Source organism: Pan paniscus, chromosome 9, assembly GCF_029289425.2.
Source record: "Pan paniscus chromosome 9, NHGRI_mPanPan1-v2.0_pri, whole genome shotgun sequence".
In the NCBI taxonomy this organism is placed as follows: domain Eukaryota; kingdom Metazoa; phylum Chordata; class Mammalia; order Primates; family Hominidae; genus Pan; species Pan paniscus.
Genome location: NC_073258.2, coordinates 66,144,511 through 66,161,422, shown reverse-complemented (window position 1 = coordinate 66,161,422; position 16,912 = coordinate 66,144,511). Strand labels below are relative to the sequence as shown.

Sequence of the window (16,912 nt, the reverse complement as noted above, 5' to 3'; positions counted from 1 at the left end):
ACCCCTAAATAAAGCAAGCAGTTCTTGAATTTCTCTCTTTATTAAGTCTACCCCCAGCCAGGGAAAGAGGAGTAGACCATGATTACTGTGAACCCCCCGTTACCCCAGGACACTGTGAATCTCTTCTTGCCTGTGCCCTCCCCCTCCCCCTGCCCAATAAATAAAAAGGGGACAAGGAAGTACACAGCGAGGGAAGGGAGGAGTGTGCACCCAGGACAGTGTCTGTGTAGAGGGTGAGCTGGGCGAGAATAAATAGACCATGGACCCCATGGTGGGGATAAGGAAGGACCTCGCATTGGCCAAGGCAGGGGCAGGCGAGGCGCTGAGTGCCCTTGCCCAAGGCCAGGAGCAGAGGGTGGGAGCCCGCCTGCAGCTGGAGCCTAGCTTTGCGGGGCAGGGGAAGATCCCTGATGGCAGCTTCCTGGTCAAGCTTGCCCTTGTCAAGTCCTGCCACGAGGGGCTGAGCATTCTGTTGCCAAGACCACCATTGCCTCTCCTCGTCTCCCCCCAGTGAAAGCTGGGCTGGGCAGGGAGTCCTCAGAAGCCACTCTGGCAAGGCCAGGGGTAGGTGTGTTTCTCTCTGGGCCCCTGGACAGGAGAAGGGATAGAGGGACTGACAGCTCTGGGTTTAGCTTTTCCCCTTCTGAGGTGCTGTCTAGCTCTGACCCCCACTGGTGGCCACCTGGGGTGTAAGCCGCTGGAGGGGGGCCTCCTTGGCCCCCTGGGTCCCCTGTAGCCGGCGTAGCCGCAGCTCCTCCAGACCTTGCCATAACTCCTGACGCTCCTGGGCCTTCTGCTGCTCCCTGGGGAGAGAGGGTGAGGCAGCTCCCTTTCCTGGGGCCCCCCACAGTCCAGACTCCCTCACAGTCCAGACTCCCTCACTACCACCCCACCGGCAAAGGGAAGGCGTGGAACCATTTTTGTTCTGTGACTCCATAAAAACCCTCTACTGAGGGAAGAGAGCAGAGGACAGACAGATCCCAGCCTGCAGTCACAGAGAAGATGACGGGTGGGGCCTGAGTGGTTCTGGCTTCTGTAGGAAGCTACAGGGAGTCAGAACAAGTCTGAGCTACTCGAAGAATGACGGGAGGATACAGGGGCAGACAGTCAGGCATAGGATGGCAGGAGCATGGACAGTCTTGCAGCATCTGATCAGACAGAGTTTGGGGTAGTCCTCGGGTTCCCTCCAGCCATGGGGGTCTGATTCCTCCCTGCTCTTCTCCCTTCCCCCACGCCCAGCCCCCAACACTCACTGCTGCTTTTCCAGCTTGTAGGAGGCTGTGAGCTCATCAAACAGCTTCCCATTCATCTCCATGAAAGTCTTGAGCACATTGTAGATCAGTGATACGATGGTTCTTGGCAGTGTCAAGGAGGGATGAGGAGATGAAACAGCTTTGGTTTGCCCACCTCTCCCTTTCCCTGCCCTTCACATACAGCATTCCACCTGAACACAAGCACTGCCCACTTTCCTGTCCTTTTCACCACCCCTGGGCCATCTTTTGATGCTTTCTCTGATACTCTCCAGCTAGGAGTAACCCTGGGGTCGGGTCTGGACTGGCTGGCCCTGGTCCCCGTTTCTGTGAGTTAGGTCATGGCCTGGCACTCACTGGTTCCAGTGCTCCTTGGAGACTTGGTAGAGGGTCCCAAACACAGCAGGCAGCACAGTGTGGCAGTTGTCCTCAATGAGGCTTAGGATATACTCATTGTTCCAGAAATACAGAGCCCGCTCTGCAACCTGGGGCAGACAAGATGGCAGAGTGATTAACTGGCAGTGGCTTCTCTCTGTGTGCAAGGTCTGGTGTCCATCACTACCTCAACACCCAGGCCCCCTGACCTTCACACACCCCACCTTCAGGGCTTATCTGAGCGCTGGAGGAAGCAACAGTGTTGAAGGGAAAAGAGTTCTAGATACGGAATCCAATGCTGCGGGGTGAATCCTAACCACTACAGACTCTACTATGCCATGTGACCTTGGGAGAGGCATTTAACCTCCCAGCCTCAGTTTTCTCATCTGTAAAATGGGCTAATAATACCTATCTCAACAGGATGTTATAAGAATCAAATGAGATACTAGACTTTTAGGTGTTTAATGAACCGAAGTGCCAGAATCACTGTGAGGAAGACTTGACTTCCACTGGGTTATGGCCCATAAGAACGGGAGGAAGTCTGCACATGCTTGCAGCAGAACATGAGTTAGTTAGCTGGGTTGGTGCGGGGAAGCCTGGCTGCATCCCAAAGCGAGTCTAATGAAATCTAAGGCCACTAGCAAAAGGGGAAAAGTGATAACAGTCCTCCATCACATTCTGGATCACACTTCAGTTTACCAAACATGTTTACACTCACAATCTCTTCCATCCTTATCCCCACCCTGTGAAAAGGTTGTTGGCCCATTTTACAGCTGCGGAAGCTTAATCAGAATCAGAGTGGTGCAGTGATTTGCTCAAGGCCCCTCAGCCAGTGGAAGGCAGGTCCGAGGCTTCACCCTAGGTCTCCTGACCCTAAGTCCAGCATCTCCCCATTACCAGACCCGGGATTGGAGGAGAAACTGAGGGCAAAGGGAGCTTTATTAGGTCAGCTACCCAACCTTTCCAGGCCAGCCCTGCTCCCATCCCCGCCTGTCCTGCCTCATACCTGGAAATGGGGGCTGGAAACACAGCGAGCCACCTGCTTAAAAAGGGGCTCCTGGATCTTCACAAACTGGGAGGGCTCGATGACATCAAGAATCTCTTCCATCTCCCCCAGAAACATCACCTGGGTGGGTTGGGGAGGGGAGTAGGGACAGAGGGGCAGCAGCTCACATCTCCCCCTACACATACACACACCTGACTGCCTTCTAGAGGCCGAGCCCTCCCAGCCTCCCTCTGGCGGGCATCAAAGCCCTTCTTCATACCTCCTTCTGGGTGCAGGTTTTTGGCCAGTATTTGAGCAGCCCCCGGATCACCTGTGGGAGATGAGACAGAAAGGAGTCACGCCTGCAGAGGTGAGAGGCTGCCTTAGCCCCTAGAGGTACTCACGTGCTCTGTCAGAGTGGCATCCTTCTCCAGGAACTGCACCACACAGTATGCCAGCTGCAGGGGGTGACAGGTGGAGGGAAGGAAGACGGGTCAGGAAGGCACCAGGCGCCAAGGACTTGCTTCCCAGGACAGAATGCCAAATACTGCTCACCCACGGCCTGTTACTTTCTTATTCACCAAGCATTTATCACCTGCCTAGGATGTACCAGGCATCACACTCAGTGTGCTGGGAATACAACTCTGATCTCGCGGGGAGTGGGGACAGTCAACAAACTCATCTTTATAAATTTTGCAAAAGGTTCCATAATATGGCTAGTGTGGTGGCTCACGCCTGTAATCCAAGCACTTTGGGAGGCCGAGGCGGCAGAATCACTTGAGCCTGGGAGTTTGAGACCAGCCTAGGTAACATAGCAAGACACTGTCTCTACAAAAAAAAAATTTTTTTTTTAATTAGCCAGGCATGTGGCACATACATCTGTGGTCCCAGCTACTCGGGAGGCTGAGAAGGGAGGACTGCTTGAGCCCAGCAGGTAGAGGCTTCAGTGAGCCATGTTCATACCACTGCTCTCCAGCCGAGGCAACAGAGTACGGTTTTGTCTCAAAAAAAAAAAATTGTGTATCAAAATCTCCCATAATAGATTTGTGTATCCAAATATTTGGGAATATAGACGGAGAAGAATGTAATTCTGCTAAGGGAGGGTAGAGAAGAAAAGCCTGGCTTCACAGAGCTGATATCTGAGGTTAGCCTTAAAGCGCCAGTGGGAATTTTCTAAGGTAGGTGGAACAGAATTATAAAGACAAAGAAGGTGAGATAGGATCCCTGGAGGATCTGACCTCCAGGACCCACTGGCTGCCCTGACTGTCTGGAGCTCCTGCTGCAGCAGGGCCAGGCCTGGGCCTCACCTGGGCATGGAAGACAGACAGCGACTTGACAGAGTGCAGGGGGATCAGGACGCGAACCAGGAACTGCTTGTGCTCCGTCTTCAGGGGCAGCGCAAAGCCATTGATGATGCTGAGGAGGAGGCAGAAGAGAGGAAGAGGGCTCAGGTGACCTGGCCCCAGTCCCTCCTTCCAGAATCCTGAGCTCCAGCTGAGGCCCAGGGAGAATCACCTTCCTAGGATCTCCAGCAGCTCAGCCACACCATTGAAGTGCTCAAATTCATAGATGAACCTGCAAGAGAAGAATGCAGGTGGGCTCAAAGCAAGCAGGGTAGGCCCAGTGCCCCCTTAGGCATCCTGCCTGCCCACCCTCACCTGCACGGCATGCTCATCCAACTCTCCCCCAACCCAGAGGCTGCGCTCCCTTCCCAACATCCCAAACCAGGCCCCATTGAAATCCCCGCCCCCCCACACTGAAATGCCCTTCTCAGCCCAGCCACCTCTGCCACTGAGTCCCAAGCTCAAGGCTCTCTTGCCAGTCAACCAAGAGAATGACAAACACTTAGCACATCTACTCCGTACCATGTAAGTCTCAGAATTATCCAGGGAGATGGGGCTTATGAAATCCATCACATGGATGAAGAAATCAAGACTCAGCGGTTAAATAAAACAACCCCAATGTTAATAGGCAGGGAATCTAATGAACTCCAAGGTGCAGGAGGACAGGGATCATGGCTCACCCATTTTGTAGCTAATAACAACTAATGTTTCAGAGTCCCGGCCTCAGTCCAGGAGCTATGCTGAGTGCTTTGCAGGCAAGGCCCCATGTCACCTCGATAATGGCCCCTGAGTTAGTACAAGCAGCATCCCCATTTTTATCTTATCTTTGAGATGGAATCTCGCTCTGTCGCCCAGGCAGGAGTGCAGTGGCGCAATCTTGGCTCACTGCAACCTCCACCTCCCAGGCTCAAGCGATTCTCCTGCCTCAGCCTCCTGAGTAGCTGGGATTGCAGGTGTTTACCACCACACTCAGCTAATTTTTATATTTTTAGTAGAGACGGAGTTTCACCACGTTGGCCAGGCTGATCTTGAACTCCTGATCTCAAGTGATCTGCCCACCTCCAACTCCCAAAGTGCTGGGATTACAGGCATGAGCCACTGCACCCAGCCAGCATTCCCATTTTAAAGACGAGCAAACTAGGAGAGAGTTTAAGTAATTTGCCAAAGTTCACCCAAACTTTGGAACCAAACTCAAATGTAGGCCATATAGCTTCAGAGCCATGGTCTCAACTACAAGGCCACGTGAGCCTTGATGCCCAGTGGGTGCTGGTGCTCAGTGCATGTTTGCAGAAAGAATCTCTCTCTGGGTCCTTATGGCCTGGCATGATAAGGGTCAAATGATCTAGCTCCTAGGCCCCTGGACTGACCCAGTCCCTGCAAACCATTTCATCTCTCTTGGCCTCTACTTTCTCATCTGTAAAATGGAAATAAATACCCATTCTCTGTCAACTTCACAGGCTTTGTATAATCAATATGTAATACGTTACTGAGAAAGGGCTTGGAAAACAGAAGTTCTACAAGGGCCCCTGCAGCCCAGGAGCCTTTGCTGCAGTCTTCTTTTTTTTGTTTTGTTTTCTTTTTTTTTTTTGAGACACAGTCTCCCCCTGTTGCCCAGGCTGGAGTGCAGTGGCATGATCTCGGCTCACTGTAAACTCCACCTCCTGGGTTCAAGTAATTCTTGTCTCAGCGTCCCAAGTAGCTGGGATTACAGGTGCCCACCACCATGCCTGGCTAATGTTTGTATTTTTATTAGAGACGGGGTTTCACCATGTTGGCCAGGTTGGTCTCAAACTCCTCACCTTAGGTGATCCACCCACCTCGGCCTCCCAAAGTGCTGGGATTACAGGTGTGAGCCACCGCACATGGCCTTTGCCGCAGTCTTCTAACAGCCCTCTCACCCTCCCCAGGTCTCTGCTGGGCAGGCAGCAGCCACTCACCGGAGGAAGATGTGGTTGCACTGTTTGCGGATGTAGGCCCGGAGACCCAGGAACTTGCCATAGACCCGGTGCAGGATGGTCTTGAGGTACTCACGCTCCCGGGGATCCTCGCTATCAAATAGCTCCAGGAGCTGTGGGAACCAGAGTCAGGGTCAGGGTCAGGGGAAAGGTCCACCCCAGGTTGCTTCCATCCTATCCCTGGCCCCTCAGAGAGCCTGCCCCTGCCTTGTGGTACCACCCAGCCTGGGCTCCCCACTTCACCATCAGGACAAACTTTTGATCCACATATCTCTTGGCCACGGAGGGCTGGAAGTCTGGGCTCTCCAAGAAACGCAGGAAAAACTCATATACCAGCTGGGGGAGGGGGACAGACAAAAAGGTGAGTTCAGTAACAGCCTCACCCACTCATTCCACCCTATGGCCCTCATCCAACTGTCTAGGGGCTAAGGAGGCCCTCTCCCCATGCCTTGGATCTCTTCTGAAACTTGGATCTCTGTCTTCCCCAACCCTTCAGACCTGCAGGTGTGGCCACGAAGGCTCAAGATTGGGCTCATCCTCTTCAGGGTCAAATTCAGGGTTCTCACTGGGCGGCAGAGTCCGGAAGATATTCACTGAGATCTGAGTGGCAGAGTTGGGGTTCATTAAGGAAAAGCCCTTGAAGACAGAAGCCAGGGAGTCTCTCATTCAAAGCTTTTTTTTTTTTTTTCTTTCCCAAGACAGGGTCTTGCTCTGTTGCCCAAGCTGGAGCGCAGTGGTACAATCTCGACTCACTGCAACCTCAACCTCCCAGGCAGGCTCAAGCGATCCTCCCACCTCAGCCTTCTGAGTAGCTGGACTACAGTAGCACACCACTATGCCTGGCAAATTTTTAAATTTTTGTAGTGATGCGGTCTCACTGTCAGGCTGGTCTTGAACCCCTTGCCTCAAGTGATCCTCTCGCCTTGGCCCAAAGTGCTGGGATTACAGATGTGAGCTGCTGCTCCTGGCCCTCATTCAAAGTTCTAATGGGCTGATTTCAGCATCTGCCCCAGCAAGCAGTTCATTCCTTGGGCAATCATCACCTGAACGCCTAGTTTGTGCAAGCCCTGGGCCAGGGGCTGGGAACCCAGGGGTGAATGGGACACATCCCTGCCTTCTAGGCAGGTGCAATCCAGTGGGGAGAACAAGGCTAGAAGCTGTGAGGTCTACGGGCAGGAAAAGGGAGATTTCCAGCTTGGTTATTGACAGCGGCTTCTTGGTAGAGGCGGCACCTGAGCCAGGCCATGGATGGTATGGGGTGTGGGGCAGGGCACTCCAGGTCTCAGGCAAGCATAAGCAAAGGTGTGGACGTGGGGCAGGCCCGGAGGCATTCAGTGGGTGTCGGGCAGCAGCAGGTCGGGGGGAAGGAAGACGTGGACTGAGGCCAAGCCGATGAGTACAGGGTTATTCTCCATGCAGGGGTCCTGTGGACAGGAAACGGGGCTCACACGCCCTCTCGGCCGGCCCTCGGAGCCTGGGTGGCAGGTGCTCACCATGCGGATGATGTCTGGGTAGACGGGCTCGATGAGGACACCCCGGGTGCTCCCCACACACTCCACCAGCTCGTTGAGGGCTGCCCGCTTCACCTCCTTCCCCTTGAGGTCGGCCACACAGTCCAAGAAGTCAAACATCACCCCACACTGGGCCAGCTTCCGGCTCAGCAGCTCGTGCAGCTCGGAAGCCGGCACATCTGGGGAGGAGAGGGCATCCTGGGCCTGGGCCCCAGCTCCCCCAGCTGCCCCAGCTGTGGGTGGGGCAGACCCTCCTAATCTCCACGGCTGCCTCTGCTGCCCCCAGGCCCCATGCCATCTCCTGCTCCTTGCAGACAGCAAACAACTACTGTCCCTTCCTCCATTCCTGGGGGTTGAGGGTTGCTTTTCTTCCTCCTAATCCAGGCTCAGAGAGTATGATGGCCTGAGTTTTAAAGCAAGATCACAAATCCTGGATGCAGCAGCTTTCCACAGGTGCCCCAAACAGCTGCTGCCTCCCTCTCAGGTGGCACCCTGTTCTAAGGGCCAGAAATGGGGAGGGGTTCAGGGCCAAGGATCTCTACGGTGTCCTCAGGCTTGGCCAGTCTGGCCCTATGGCCCAAGGCTGGGGAAGGGACCTATGTGGTGATCCCAGGGAAACCTGCCAAGCGCCTGCTCCAGGGATCTGGCAGCTGGCTGGGCTGATAGTGGCCCCCTGGAACCCAGGCTATGGGCCCCACCCTTGGCCTTGGTCTGCCCCTAGGGTGGCACCACCTTCGGATGTCCCACCTCCAAGGATGACAGGCCAGTCAGGCCATGCGTCAGCAGAGAGGGCTGGAGGGCTGGGGTCAGTTCTGATGGCGGAGAACCTAGCCTGGAGGGGTATCCAAACTCCCTCTCTTGGCAGCTGCCCGCTGCCTCCCACCCCTCCCCATGGCCCTGCTGGTCCCCTCGGGGGTTCGGTTCCCCCAGTGGCCAGCAGCCAGCTCACCTTTGAGCAGGGGCAGCGGTGTGAGCTCCTGCTGGTTGCTCTGATAGCGGAACTGAGAGGAGCTGTGGGAGCGGCGGGGCCGGGCTCTGCGGAGGGAACGGCGGGAGAAGCCGTCCACCTTGTCGGGTGGGGGCACAGGCGACAGCCCGGGGGAGGAGGGGCTAGTGGGGGTGCTTGCAGGGGGCAGCTTCGTCTCCATGGCGGTCAGGCGGCAGGGCAAGCTTTCAGAGCCCCGGGGGTTCTCTCTGGGCCTGGGAGGTGCTGGGTGAGACTGGACAGACTAACTTGGTCCCATCCTGTCCGGCCGTTGGGGGGGGGGGCACAACCACAGTCCTGGGCCCCCCCCCAGGGCCTCCTGCAACTGCCCAGTCCTGGGGGGCAGACAGGGTAGAAAGGAGGATGGTTCAGGCCTCAGATCCTTCCTGGGGGTCCCGAAGAGTCCAGTTAGGGTTCCCACCCTGGCTCTTTTGAAAACGAAGTCAGGCAGAAAGATCAGCAAGAAAGAGACAGAGAAAGCCCATCAGTTCCTCAGGAGAGCCGGGAGGCTGCGTGGAGTGCCCAGGTCTTTTCCCTCCTATCCTTGCCCAGACCCTAAAATAGGGGTGCAGCCCCCTCCCATCCTGGACATGTCCCTCCCTTCTCTCAGACAGAAAGCCTCCAAAACAACCCCTCCCAGAACAGGGCCTATCCCCCAAGCCAGCCCCGACTCAGAATGGAGCCCCGATCGTCATCCCTGCCCCTTTCAGAATGGAACGCATCGCTGCTCCACTAAACCCGGCCACTTGGGACAACCCCAAGACTGGAGGTGCTGTCCCGATGCCACCCCGCTCCTAGAACCTGGCACCCTCCCCCACCTCAGCTCCTCCTTCCTGGCCCCCCAAACCTCATGAGGTGGGGGACACTCACTTCTCGAAAACCCAGACTTCGGTCGCCAACCCCCGGGGGCTGCCCGTAGGGAGGGCGACGGCCGTTCAGGGCCCCTTCGCAGCGGTTCTGCTCGGGGCGCTGGGGCTGGGCGGCGGCGCTCCTGGGTTCTCTCCCGGGCTCCGGGGGGGCGGCTAGAGCATGCCCCCAACTCAGCCCCGGGCCGGGACTGGGCGCTCGGCGGGCTCTGCACCGGCCGTCGCAGCGCGCGGATCTCCGCTGAAGTCCTGGGACTCCGACCCAACGCGGTGCAGCGCAACGGGAGCCCCGGCTCGGCTCCGTGCGCACCGGCACCCGCCGCCCAGCTGCTCAGGATGACATCAAGTCACCTCCCCCCACCCGGCCCGCACCTCCCCGCGGGCTGAAAGGGGGTCTGCGTCAGGAAGGCCCGGGGCCGCTGGGAGATGTAGTCCCCGCGCCGTTTAAAGTGAGCTGCCAGACCAAAGGGGACACCCTTGAGGGCAGACTCGGGGGTGAAGGCCGAAGCTTTTGAAGCCAGAGAGCAGAGTGGGATGGGCTCTAGCCGGGGGCGGGAAGCCTGGATTCTAGAAGGGAGGCTGCATAGGGAAAGAGGAGGGCTTAGGAGTTTGCACCAGGAAAGTAGGGTGATGCCAGGACACTGACAGGAAGGAGTCGCAGCAAGCTATGCCAGGCCCACAGATTTGGCCTGGGCCTTCTATGCCCTAGGCCATCCCCCCAGGAACCTCACCCTTACCCCAGAACCACCAGACACTTCAGAAACCCCTTGGAAACCAGCACTGGACTAGTTAAAAGTCTGCGATGAGTCAGTGCTTGCTGGGAGGGGTGTGGTGCACCCAAGCCTGCTGGGAGATGCAGTCCATCCTCAGGCCTGCAGTCCCCCTCCCGTCCCTTGCTGTCTATGGTGACATCATGGTCTCCGGTTTAAAGGGCCAGTCCTGGAGTGGCAAAGCCCGAGAGGAGGAGGTTTTCTCCTTGAGCTGCCACCTCATCCCAGGCAGCCTGGCCTTCCCGGATGGACCTTTCAGCCCCCCTGGACCCTAAGATGTGCTGGGTGGGTCAGTGTCTCTTGCTCAAAATCCTGCTGCTGGTATGCAAGGCACAGGTGGGAGTCCAGGAGTTTGGCATGCTAACCAAAAGTTCCCAGCCTGCAGTCCTGGGCCCCCGTCCTAGGATCCTGGACCCCAACACTCTTTATAGCCCTGAACTCCATCCCACTACACTGCTGTGAAATCTCCACCCTGAAATGTTGCCTGGATGAGCAGCTGGTCCATGGTGAGCAGTAGGAAAGGGTGATGAGACCAGATAATGAGGTCGGGGAGGGGACTAGGGGCCTTTTCAGAGTCTGCCCCATCTTGCTTTGGGTCTTGGTGACCACTCAGTGCTCCAGCGGAACCACCCAGCCATCCTCCCGGTTGCAGAGGAAGCCTGGGTGCGCAAGAGGTGCCTGCCTACCAAAGCAACAGAAGGCAGAGGCCTGCACCGAGGGCCGCAGTTCACCAGGCTGGGGTCCAGGACTCCGGCCCTGGAGACCCAGCAAGTGCTCTGCTTGCTCAGGAACCTCCGGCAGGCCTTGCCCATCCGGCCCTTGGTGTCCCTGTCTGTCCAATGGGAATCCATGATCTCCCTCCTTGCCCACCTCCCAGGCTCTTCTGCATCCCTGAACAAGCTGAGGGAGGGCAGGCCCACAGAGCCTCTGCAGCCAGGCAAGGACCCCGAGACCAAGAGAGGAGAAGCGCCTTGCCCAGTGTCACACAGCGTGTCATCAAAAGTTGGGGCCAGGGGCCAGGCTTCCACCTCCCAGCTGGCTACAGCCCACCTCCACAAGCCCCCTGGGTACCAGTGCCCTGGTCTCAAGGCTAGACTGACCACAGAGGACTGGTGTTTTATATAAAGGAAGTGCTAAGGCCAGGTGTGATGGCTCATACCTGTAATCTCAATACTTTGGGAGGCTGAGGTGGGAAGATCACATAAGCCTAGGAGTTAGAGGCTGCAGTAAGCTGTGATTGTGCTGTCGCATTCCAGCCTGGGTGACAGAGACCCTGTCTCAAAAACAAAACAAAAAACAGCGATGTTCCATTTGAGAAATGGGGCACTGAAGAGTAGAGGAGAGGGATAAGACTCTTGGAAGAAAAAAAAAACTTTTTTTTTTTTTTTGAGATGGAGTCTCGCTCTGTTGCCCAGGCTGGAGTACAGTGGCACAAACTTGGCTCACTGCAAGCTCCGCCTCCTGGGTTCACACCATTCTCCTGCCTCAGCCTCCTGAATAGCTGGGACTTCAGGCGCCCACCACCAAGCCCAGCTAGTTTTTTTGTATTTTTAGTAGAGACGGGGTTTCACCGTGTTAGCCAGGATGGTCTCGATCTCCTGACCTCGTGATCCGCCCACCTCGGCCTCCCAAAGTGCTGGGATTACAGGCGTGAGCCACTGTGCCCGGCTGAAAAAAAAGACTTCTGAAGTGGTGGCATTTGAACTGGGTCTCAAAATAGGCACAGTGTCACTTGGAGGATGCAAGGTTGAACATTTTTTTTTGTTTGTTTTTTGAGACAGAGTCTCACTCTGTCACCCAGGCTTGAGTGCAGTGGCACCATCTCAGCTCACTGCTGCAACCTCCACCTCCCAGGCCCAAGCAATCCTCCTGCCTCAGCCTCCCAAGTAGCTGGAACCACAGATGCACGCCATCATGCCAGGCTAATTTTTGTTTTTTTGGTAGAGACAGGGTTTCGCCATGTTGCGCAGGCTGGTCTCAAACTCCTGAGCTCAAGCGATCCATTCGCCTCAGCCTCCTAAATGCTGGGATTACAGAAGTGAGCCATTGCACCCGGCTTTATTTTTTTTATTTTTTTTATTTTTGCAGTGGCGCGATCCTGGCTCACTGCAACCTCTGCCTCCCGGGCTCAAGCAATCCTCCCACCTCAGCCTCAGTCCCGAGTAACTGGGACCTCAGGCGCATGCCACCACTCCTGGCTAATTTTTTGTATTCTTTGTAGAGACAGGGTTTTGCTATGTTGCCCAGACTGGTCTCTAACTCAAGTGATCCTCTCGCCTTGGCCTCCCAAAGTGCTGGGACCACAGGTGTGAGCCACCATGTGTGGCTTTTACCACAATTTAAACGAAATGCTTTACGTTGTGTTATATGCAACGACAGATGTATGTTCAAAACAAAAAAAAGTCACCAATTTCAGTTGTACAATCCAACAGTATTGTATTTATAGATGAAGTTCCATGTATTTATAGATGAAGTTTGCTTTTTCAGGTGTGTTCCAGATCCCCCTGTTCTCCTGGCTGCCCCTGAGCTACCTGGAGGAGCTCCTCTGGCCTGGACACCCAGTTCCCTGCCAGCTGCCTGGGATCTCCTCCCTCCAGCTCCATCCATCCTTGAGGGATGGCCTCTCTTCCTCCATGAAAGCCCTTCCCTCTGATAAAACCCAAGCTCTCCACCCAGGACAGAGTCAAAAGCCACAGCCCCCGGACCACCTCTGTGATCCCTTTCTCACCCCAGAGGGTGGGCCATCCCTGGGGGAAGGGAGATACTCCTTCAGGGCCCCTGAGGTCTGAAGCACACAGTTTGCCTGATGAGTTTTCACCTAATCTAAGGTGGGAAGGATGCCCCCCGGCCTGGGCAAAGCCTGGCCCTCCCCATTTTCTCTCTATGGGGAGGAATCCTGACCCCAAACTTCCCCTGACCTCTTGAGTTGACTGGAATCCAGTTGTCCAGTAGAAGAAGCCCCTAAATGCAGTGCCCAGGGCCAGTGTATTTGTTAGAACTGCTGGACCTAGGCCAGGTGCAGGGGCTCATGCCTGTAATCTCAGCACTTTGGGAGGCAGAGGCAGGTGGATTGCTTGAGCCCAAGAGTTCAAGACCAGCCTGGGCCACATGGTGAAACTCCATCTCTACAAAAAATAGAAAAATTAGCTGGGCATGGTGGCATGAGCCTATAGTCCCAGCTACTCGGGGAGGCTGAGGTGGGAGGATTGCTTGAGCCCGGGAGGCAGAGGTTGCAGTGAAATGTGATCATGCCCCTGTACTCCAGCCTGAGCAAGAATGAGGTACTGGCTCAAAAAAAAAATTACATATATATATATATATATATATATATATATATATATATATATATATATATATAAATGGCTGCTGGACCAAAGGCTGGGCGCAGTGGCTCACACCTGTAATCCCAGCACTTTGGGAGGCCGAGGCGGGCAGATCATGAGGTCAAAACTTCGAGACCAACCTGACCAACACGGTGAAACCCCATCTCTACTAAAAATAGAAAAATTAGCCAGGCGTGGTGGTGCACGCCTGTAATTCCAGCTACTCAGGAAGCTGCGGCAGGAGAATCACTTGAACCCAGGAGGCAGAAGCTGCAGCAAGCTGAGATCGCGCCACTGCACTCCAGGCTGGGAGACAGAGCGAGACTCCGTCTCAAAAAAAAAAAATAAAATAACTGCTGGACCTAAAGTGGGGCTTGGGACTTCGTTGCAGAATGCCCCATGGGGTTCCCAACACCCCATTTCCTCCCAAGAGAGTATCGTCCCCTTTACCGTGCGAGGATTTTTTGCTCACTCCTTTAGCTCCTACTCCGAGGCTAGGTTGGAGAATGACTGTCTCTGGAGTTGGTTTTCTACGGAGCTTGTCTGGGGAAGTATCTTTGCGTCCTCTCAGTCCTGTCTAATCTTCTGCTGTGGCACACACATGGCACTGGGAACTGGGGCTCAGGAATGGACCTGCAGGCACCAACCCCTAAGAGACGGATGTGCCCACCAGTTCAGTTACAACAGACAGATGTGAGTGCAGTCTGACCCTGGGGTCTCCCTCACTGGAGGAGAGCAAACTCCCAGAGTGGCGCCAGGGGCCTAGAAAGGACAACTTTTCTTGGACCAAGAGAATATCCCCTTCTATCCCCACCACCTTTGGAAGGAGGAGAAGTGGTGTTTTTTCTTTTTTCTTTCCTTTTTTTGTTTTTGAGATGGAGTCTTGCTCTGTCACCCAGGCTGGAGTGCAGTGGTGCAATCTCAGCTCACGGCAACCTCTGCCCCCCGGGATCAAGTGACTCTGGCCACCTCAGCCTCCCAAAAATGCTGGGATTACACGTGTAAGCCACTGTTCCAAGCCTCTTTTTTCTTTTTATGATTTCTGAATCTTAATGCTTTTTCATTCATTCACTCCACAGCATTTAGGCAAGTAGCCTTGGTCTCCTCTCCCTTAAGAATGGGGATATTAATAGAACCTCCCTCATGAGCATATGGTGAACAGCAGAGCAGATGAGATCGTGCACGTAAAGTAACAAGCCCAAGGCCTAGGACATCACACAGGCTTAATTCATGGTGGCAATTATATTTACTATTAATTTTTTTTTTAGACAAGATCTCCGTCTGTCACCCAGGCCGGAGTGCAGTGGTGCATTCATAGCTTCACTGCAACTTCAAACTCCTGGGCTCAAATGACCAAAGGTACACACCACCACGCCCGGCTAATTTTTTGAAACTTTTTTTTTTTTCTTTGTAGACACAGGGATTCAGCTATGTTGCCCAGGCTGGTCTCAAACTCCTGGGCTCAAGCGATCCTTCTGCCTCAGCCTCCCAAAGTGCTGGGATTACAGGAGTGAGCAACCCAACCCGGTCTATTATTATTAATGTAATAATCAGTTGGTGAGCACAGTACTGCCCCCAGCCTGCCATGGAAGAAGGCAGAGCTCTCGATTCCTTCCACAAGCAGTTTCTTTTTTTTTTTTTTTTTTTTTTTTTTGAGACAGAATCTCGCTCTGTCAGCCAGGCTGGAGTGCAGTGGCACAAACTTGGCTCACCACAAGCTCCGCCTCCCAGGTTCACACCATTCTCCTGCCTCAGCCTCCCGAGTAGCTGGGACTACAGGCGCCCGCCATCACACTCGGCTAATTTTTTAAATATTTTTTAGTAGAGATGGGGTTTCACTGTGTTAGCCAGGGTGGTCTCGATTTCCTGACCTCATGATCCACCCGCCTTGGCCTCCCAAAGTGCTGGGATTACAGGCGTGAGCCACCGCGCCTGGTCCATAAGCACTTTCTGAATGGCTGTCCTATCAGCCTGCCTCCCTGAATGGAGCCTGTTCCTTCCAGGTAATGAACTATCTCCACTTACTAACCCAACCCCAGTTACACAGGATAAAACTGAGGGTCACAAGAGGAGAAGAAACCACCCATGGGTGGGACTGGAATACAGGACCCTGCCCCGTGGGCCAGGGCGGTTGCCCTTGCTTCAGGCTGAGTTTTGGCATTAGAATGTAAGAGTCCAGCTCCCAAGTAAGATTAAAATAGAAACACAGGCTAGGTGGGGTAGCTCACACCCGTAATCCCAGCTACTCAGGAATTCCTTGAACCCAGGAGCCAGAGGTTGCGTGAGAGGAGACTGCACCACTGCACTCCAGCCTGGGCAACAGAGCAAGACTCTGTCTCAAAAAAAATAAATAAAATAGAAACATAGGCCGGGCGCGGTGGCTCATGCCTGTAATCCCAACACTTTGGGAGGCCAAGGCAGGCTGATCACCTAAGGTCAGGAGTTCGAGACCAGCCTGCCCAACACGGTAATTAGCTGGGTGCGGTGGTGCATGCCTGTAATCCCAGCTACTCCGGGAGGCCAAGGCAGCAGAATCATTTGAACCCAGGAGGCAGAGGTTGCAGTGAGCCAAGATTGTGCCACTGCACTCCAGCCTGGGTGACAGAGAGAGTCTGTCTCAAAAAGAAAAGAAAAGAAACATAATTACCTATGGCTGTTCCTGAAGTCGCCCATGATGTAAGAGGTTTTGTGTGGCCGCCCCCTACAGAGCAGCGGTTGGCAAACTTTTTCTGTGAAGGGCCAGAAAATAAATATTTTAGGCTTTGCAGGCCTCTGTCTCAAGTACTGAATTCTGCTCTTGTAGCAAGAAAGCAGCCCTGGGCAGAACTTAAGCAAATGAGCAAGACTGTGTGACACTAAAACGTTATGTATAAACACTGGAATGTGAATTTCATGATTTTCACATGCCATGAAAAGTTCATTCTTCTTTTGATTTTTCCCCTAACCATTTAAAAGACATAAAAACCATACTTAGCTCAAAGGCTGTACAAAAACAATGCCGCCCTGCTTAAAGGAGGCAGAATCCATTCTTTGATTTTAGGACTAGAGATATGAAAAGCTATTATTATTTCAGAGAGGTGCCTAAGGCCTGACCGACGGCAGAGAGAAGGGAGGGTCAGTTAATCTCCCTCTGAGCATTCCGGGGTGAGGAGGGGAAAAAAGACCTTCCTTGGTGATGGATTCAGAGCCCTTATTTATTTTTGTTTGTTTTTGAGGCAGGGTCTTTCTCGTATCTTAATCTGTTTTCTTACCTGTAAAGCGGTGGCAATAATCCCTACCTTGAGCGATTATTAAGAGGGCTCAATGAGATAAAGGATGGTAAAGGATTTTGCAAAATGCGAATGTTTACTCACTTAATTCTTTCCACAGATGCGCGCTTAAGATCGCGCACTGAGTTTACTCCTCTGGGGAAGGCTTCTACGAAGTTTGATGGGACACTGTCCCTTTAAATCCTCCCCAACCACTTAAAGTGGTTGGACGAATCAGCACATGCGCATTCCTTTGAGGGGCCGGCACCTGGAGCAACAGCCTTCCCAGAGCCTGTAGAGG

The 16,912-nt window shown here is 54.1% G+C and overlaps 1 protein-coding gene across 3 annotated transcripts; it reads right to left on the bottom strand.

The window, feature by feature from the left end:
* Positions 1–24: 24 nt before the first annotated feature.
* PPP2R5B (protein phosphatase 2 regulatory subunit B'beta) lies at positions 25–10,113 on the bottom strand. Of its 3 annotated transcripts, XM_003828595.7 has the most exons (14): positions 9,275–10,113; positions 8,369–8,832; positions 7,402–7,598; positions 6,407–6,508; positions 6,152–6,244; positions 5,891–6,021; positions 4,126–4,185; positions 3,918–4,026; positions 3,015–3,068; positions 2,891–2,941; positions 2,632–2,751; positions 1,608–1,735; positions 1,254–1,355; positions 25–803 (listed from the first exon to the last, which is right to left on the bottom strand). In XM_003828595.7, the coding sequence occupies exons 2-14, from the start codon at positions 8,565–8,567 to the stop codon at positions 656–658; spliced, it is 1,494 nt and encodes a 497-aa protein (XP_003828643.1). In that variant the 5' UTR covers positions 8,568–8,832; positions 9,275–10,113; the 3' UTR covers positions 25–655. The 3 variants fall into 3 exon arrangements, with proteins under 3 accessions (XP_003828643.1, XP_034788851.1, XP_008952272.1); XM_034932960.3 differs by lacking the exon at positions 2,632–2,751; XM_008954024.5 differs by lacking the exon at positions 6,152–6,244.
* Positions 10,114–16,912: the final 6,799 nt, after the last annotated feature.

What these genes read in the sequence shown, in the direction of transcription:
- PPP2R5B (XM_003828595.7), bottom strand. Translation starts at nt 8,567, where the DNA reads ATGGAGACGAAGCTGCCCCCTGCAAGCACCCCCACTAGCCCCTCCTCC. An exon ending in ATGCCACTCTGACAGAGCAC is followed by an intron (nt 2,942 to 3,014) that starts GTGAGTACCTCT and finishes CATCTCCCACAG; the next exon opens with GTGATCCGGGGGCTGCTCAA. An exon ending in TCCAAGGAGCACTGGAACCA is followed by an intron (nt 1,356 to 1,607) that starts GTGAGTGCCAGG and finishes GACACTGCCAAG; the next exon opens with AACCATCGTATCACTGATCT.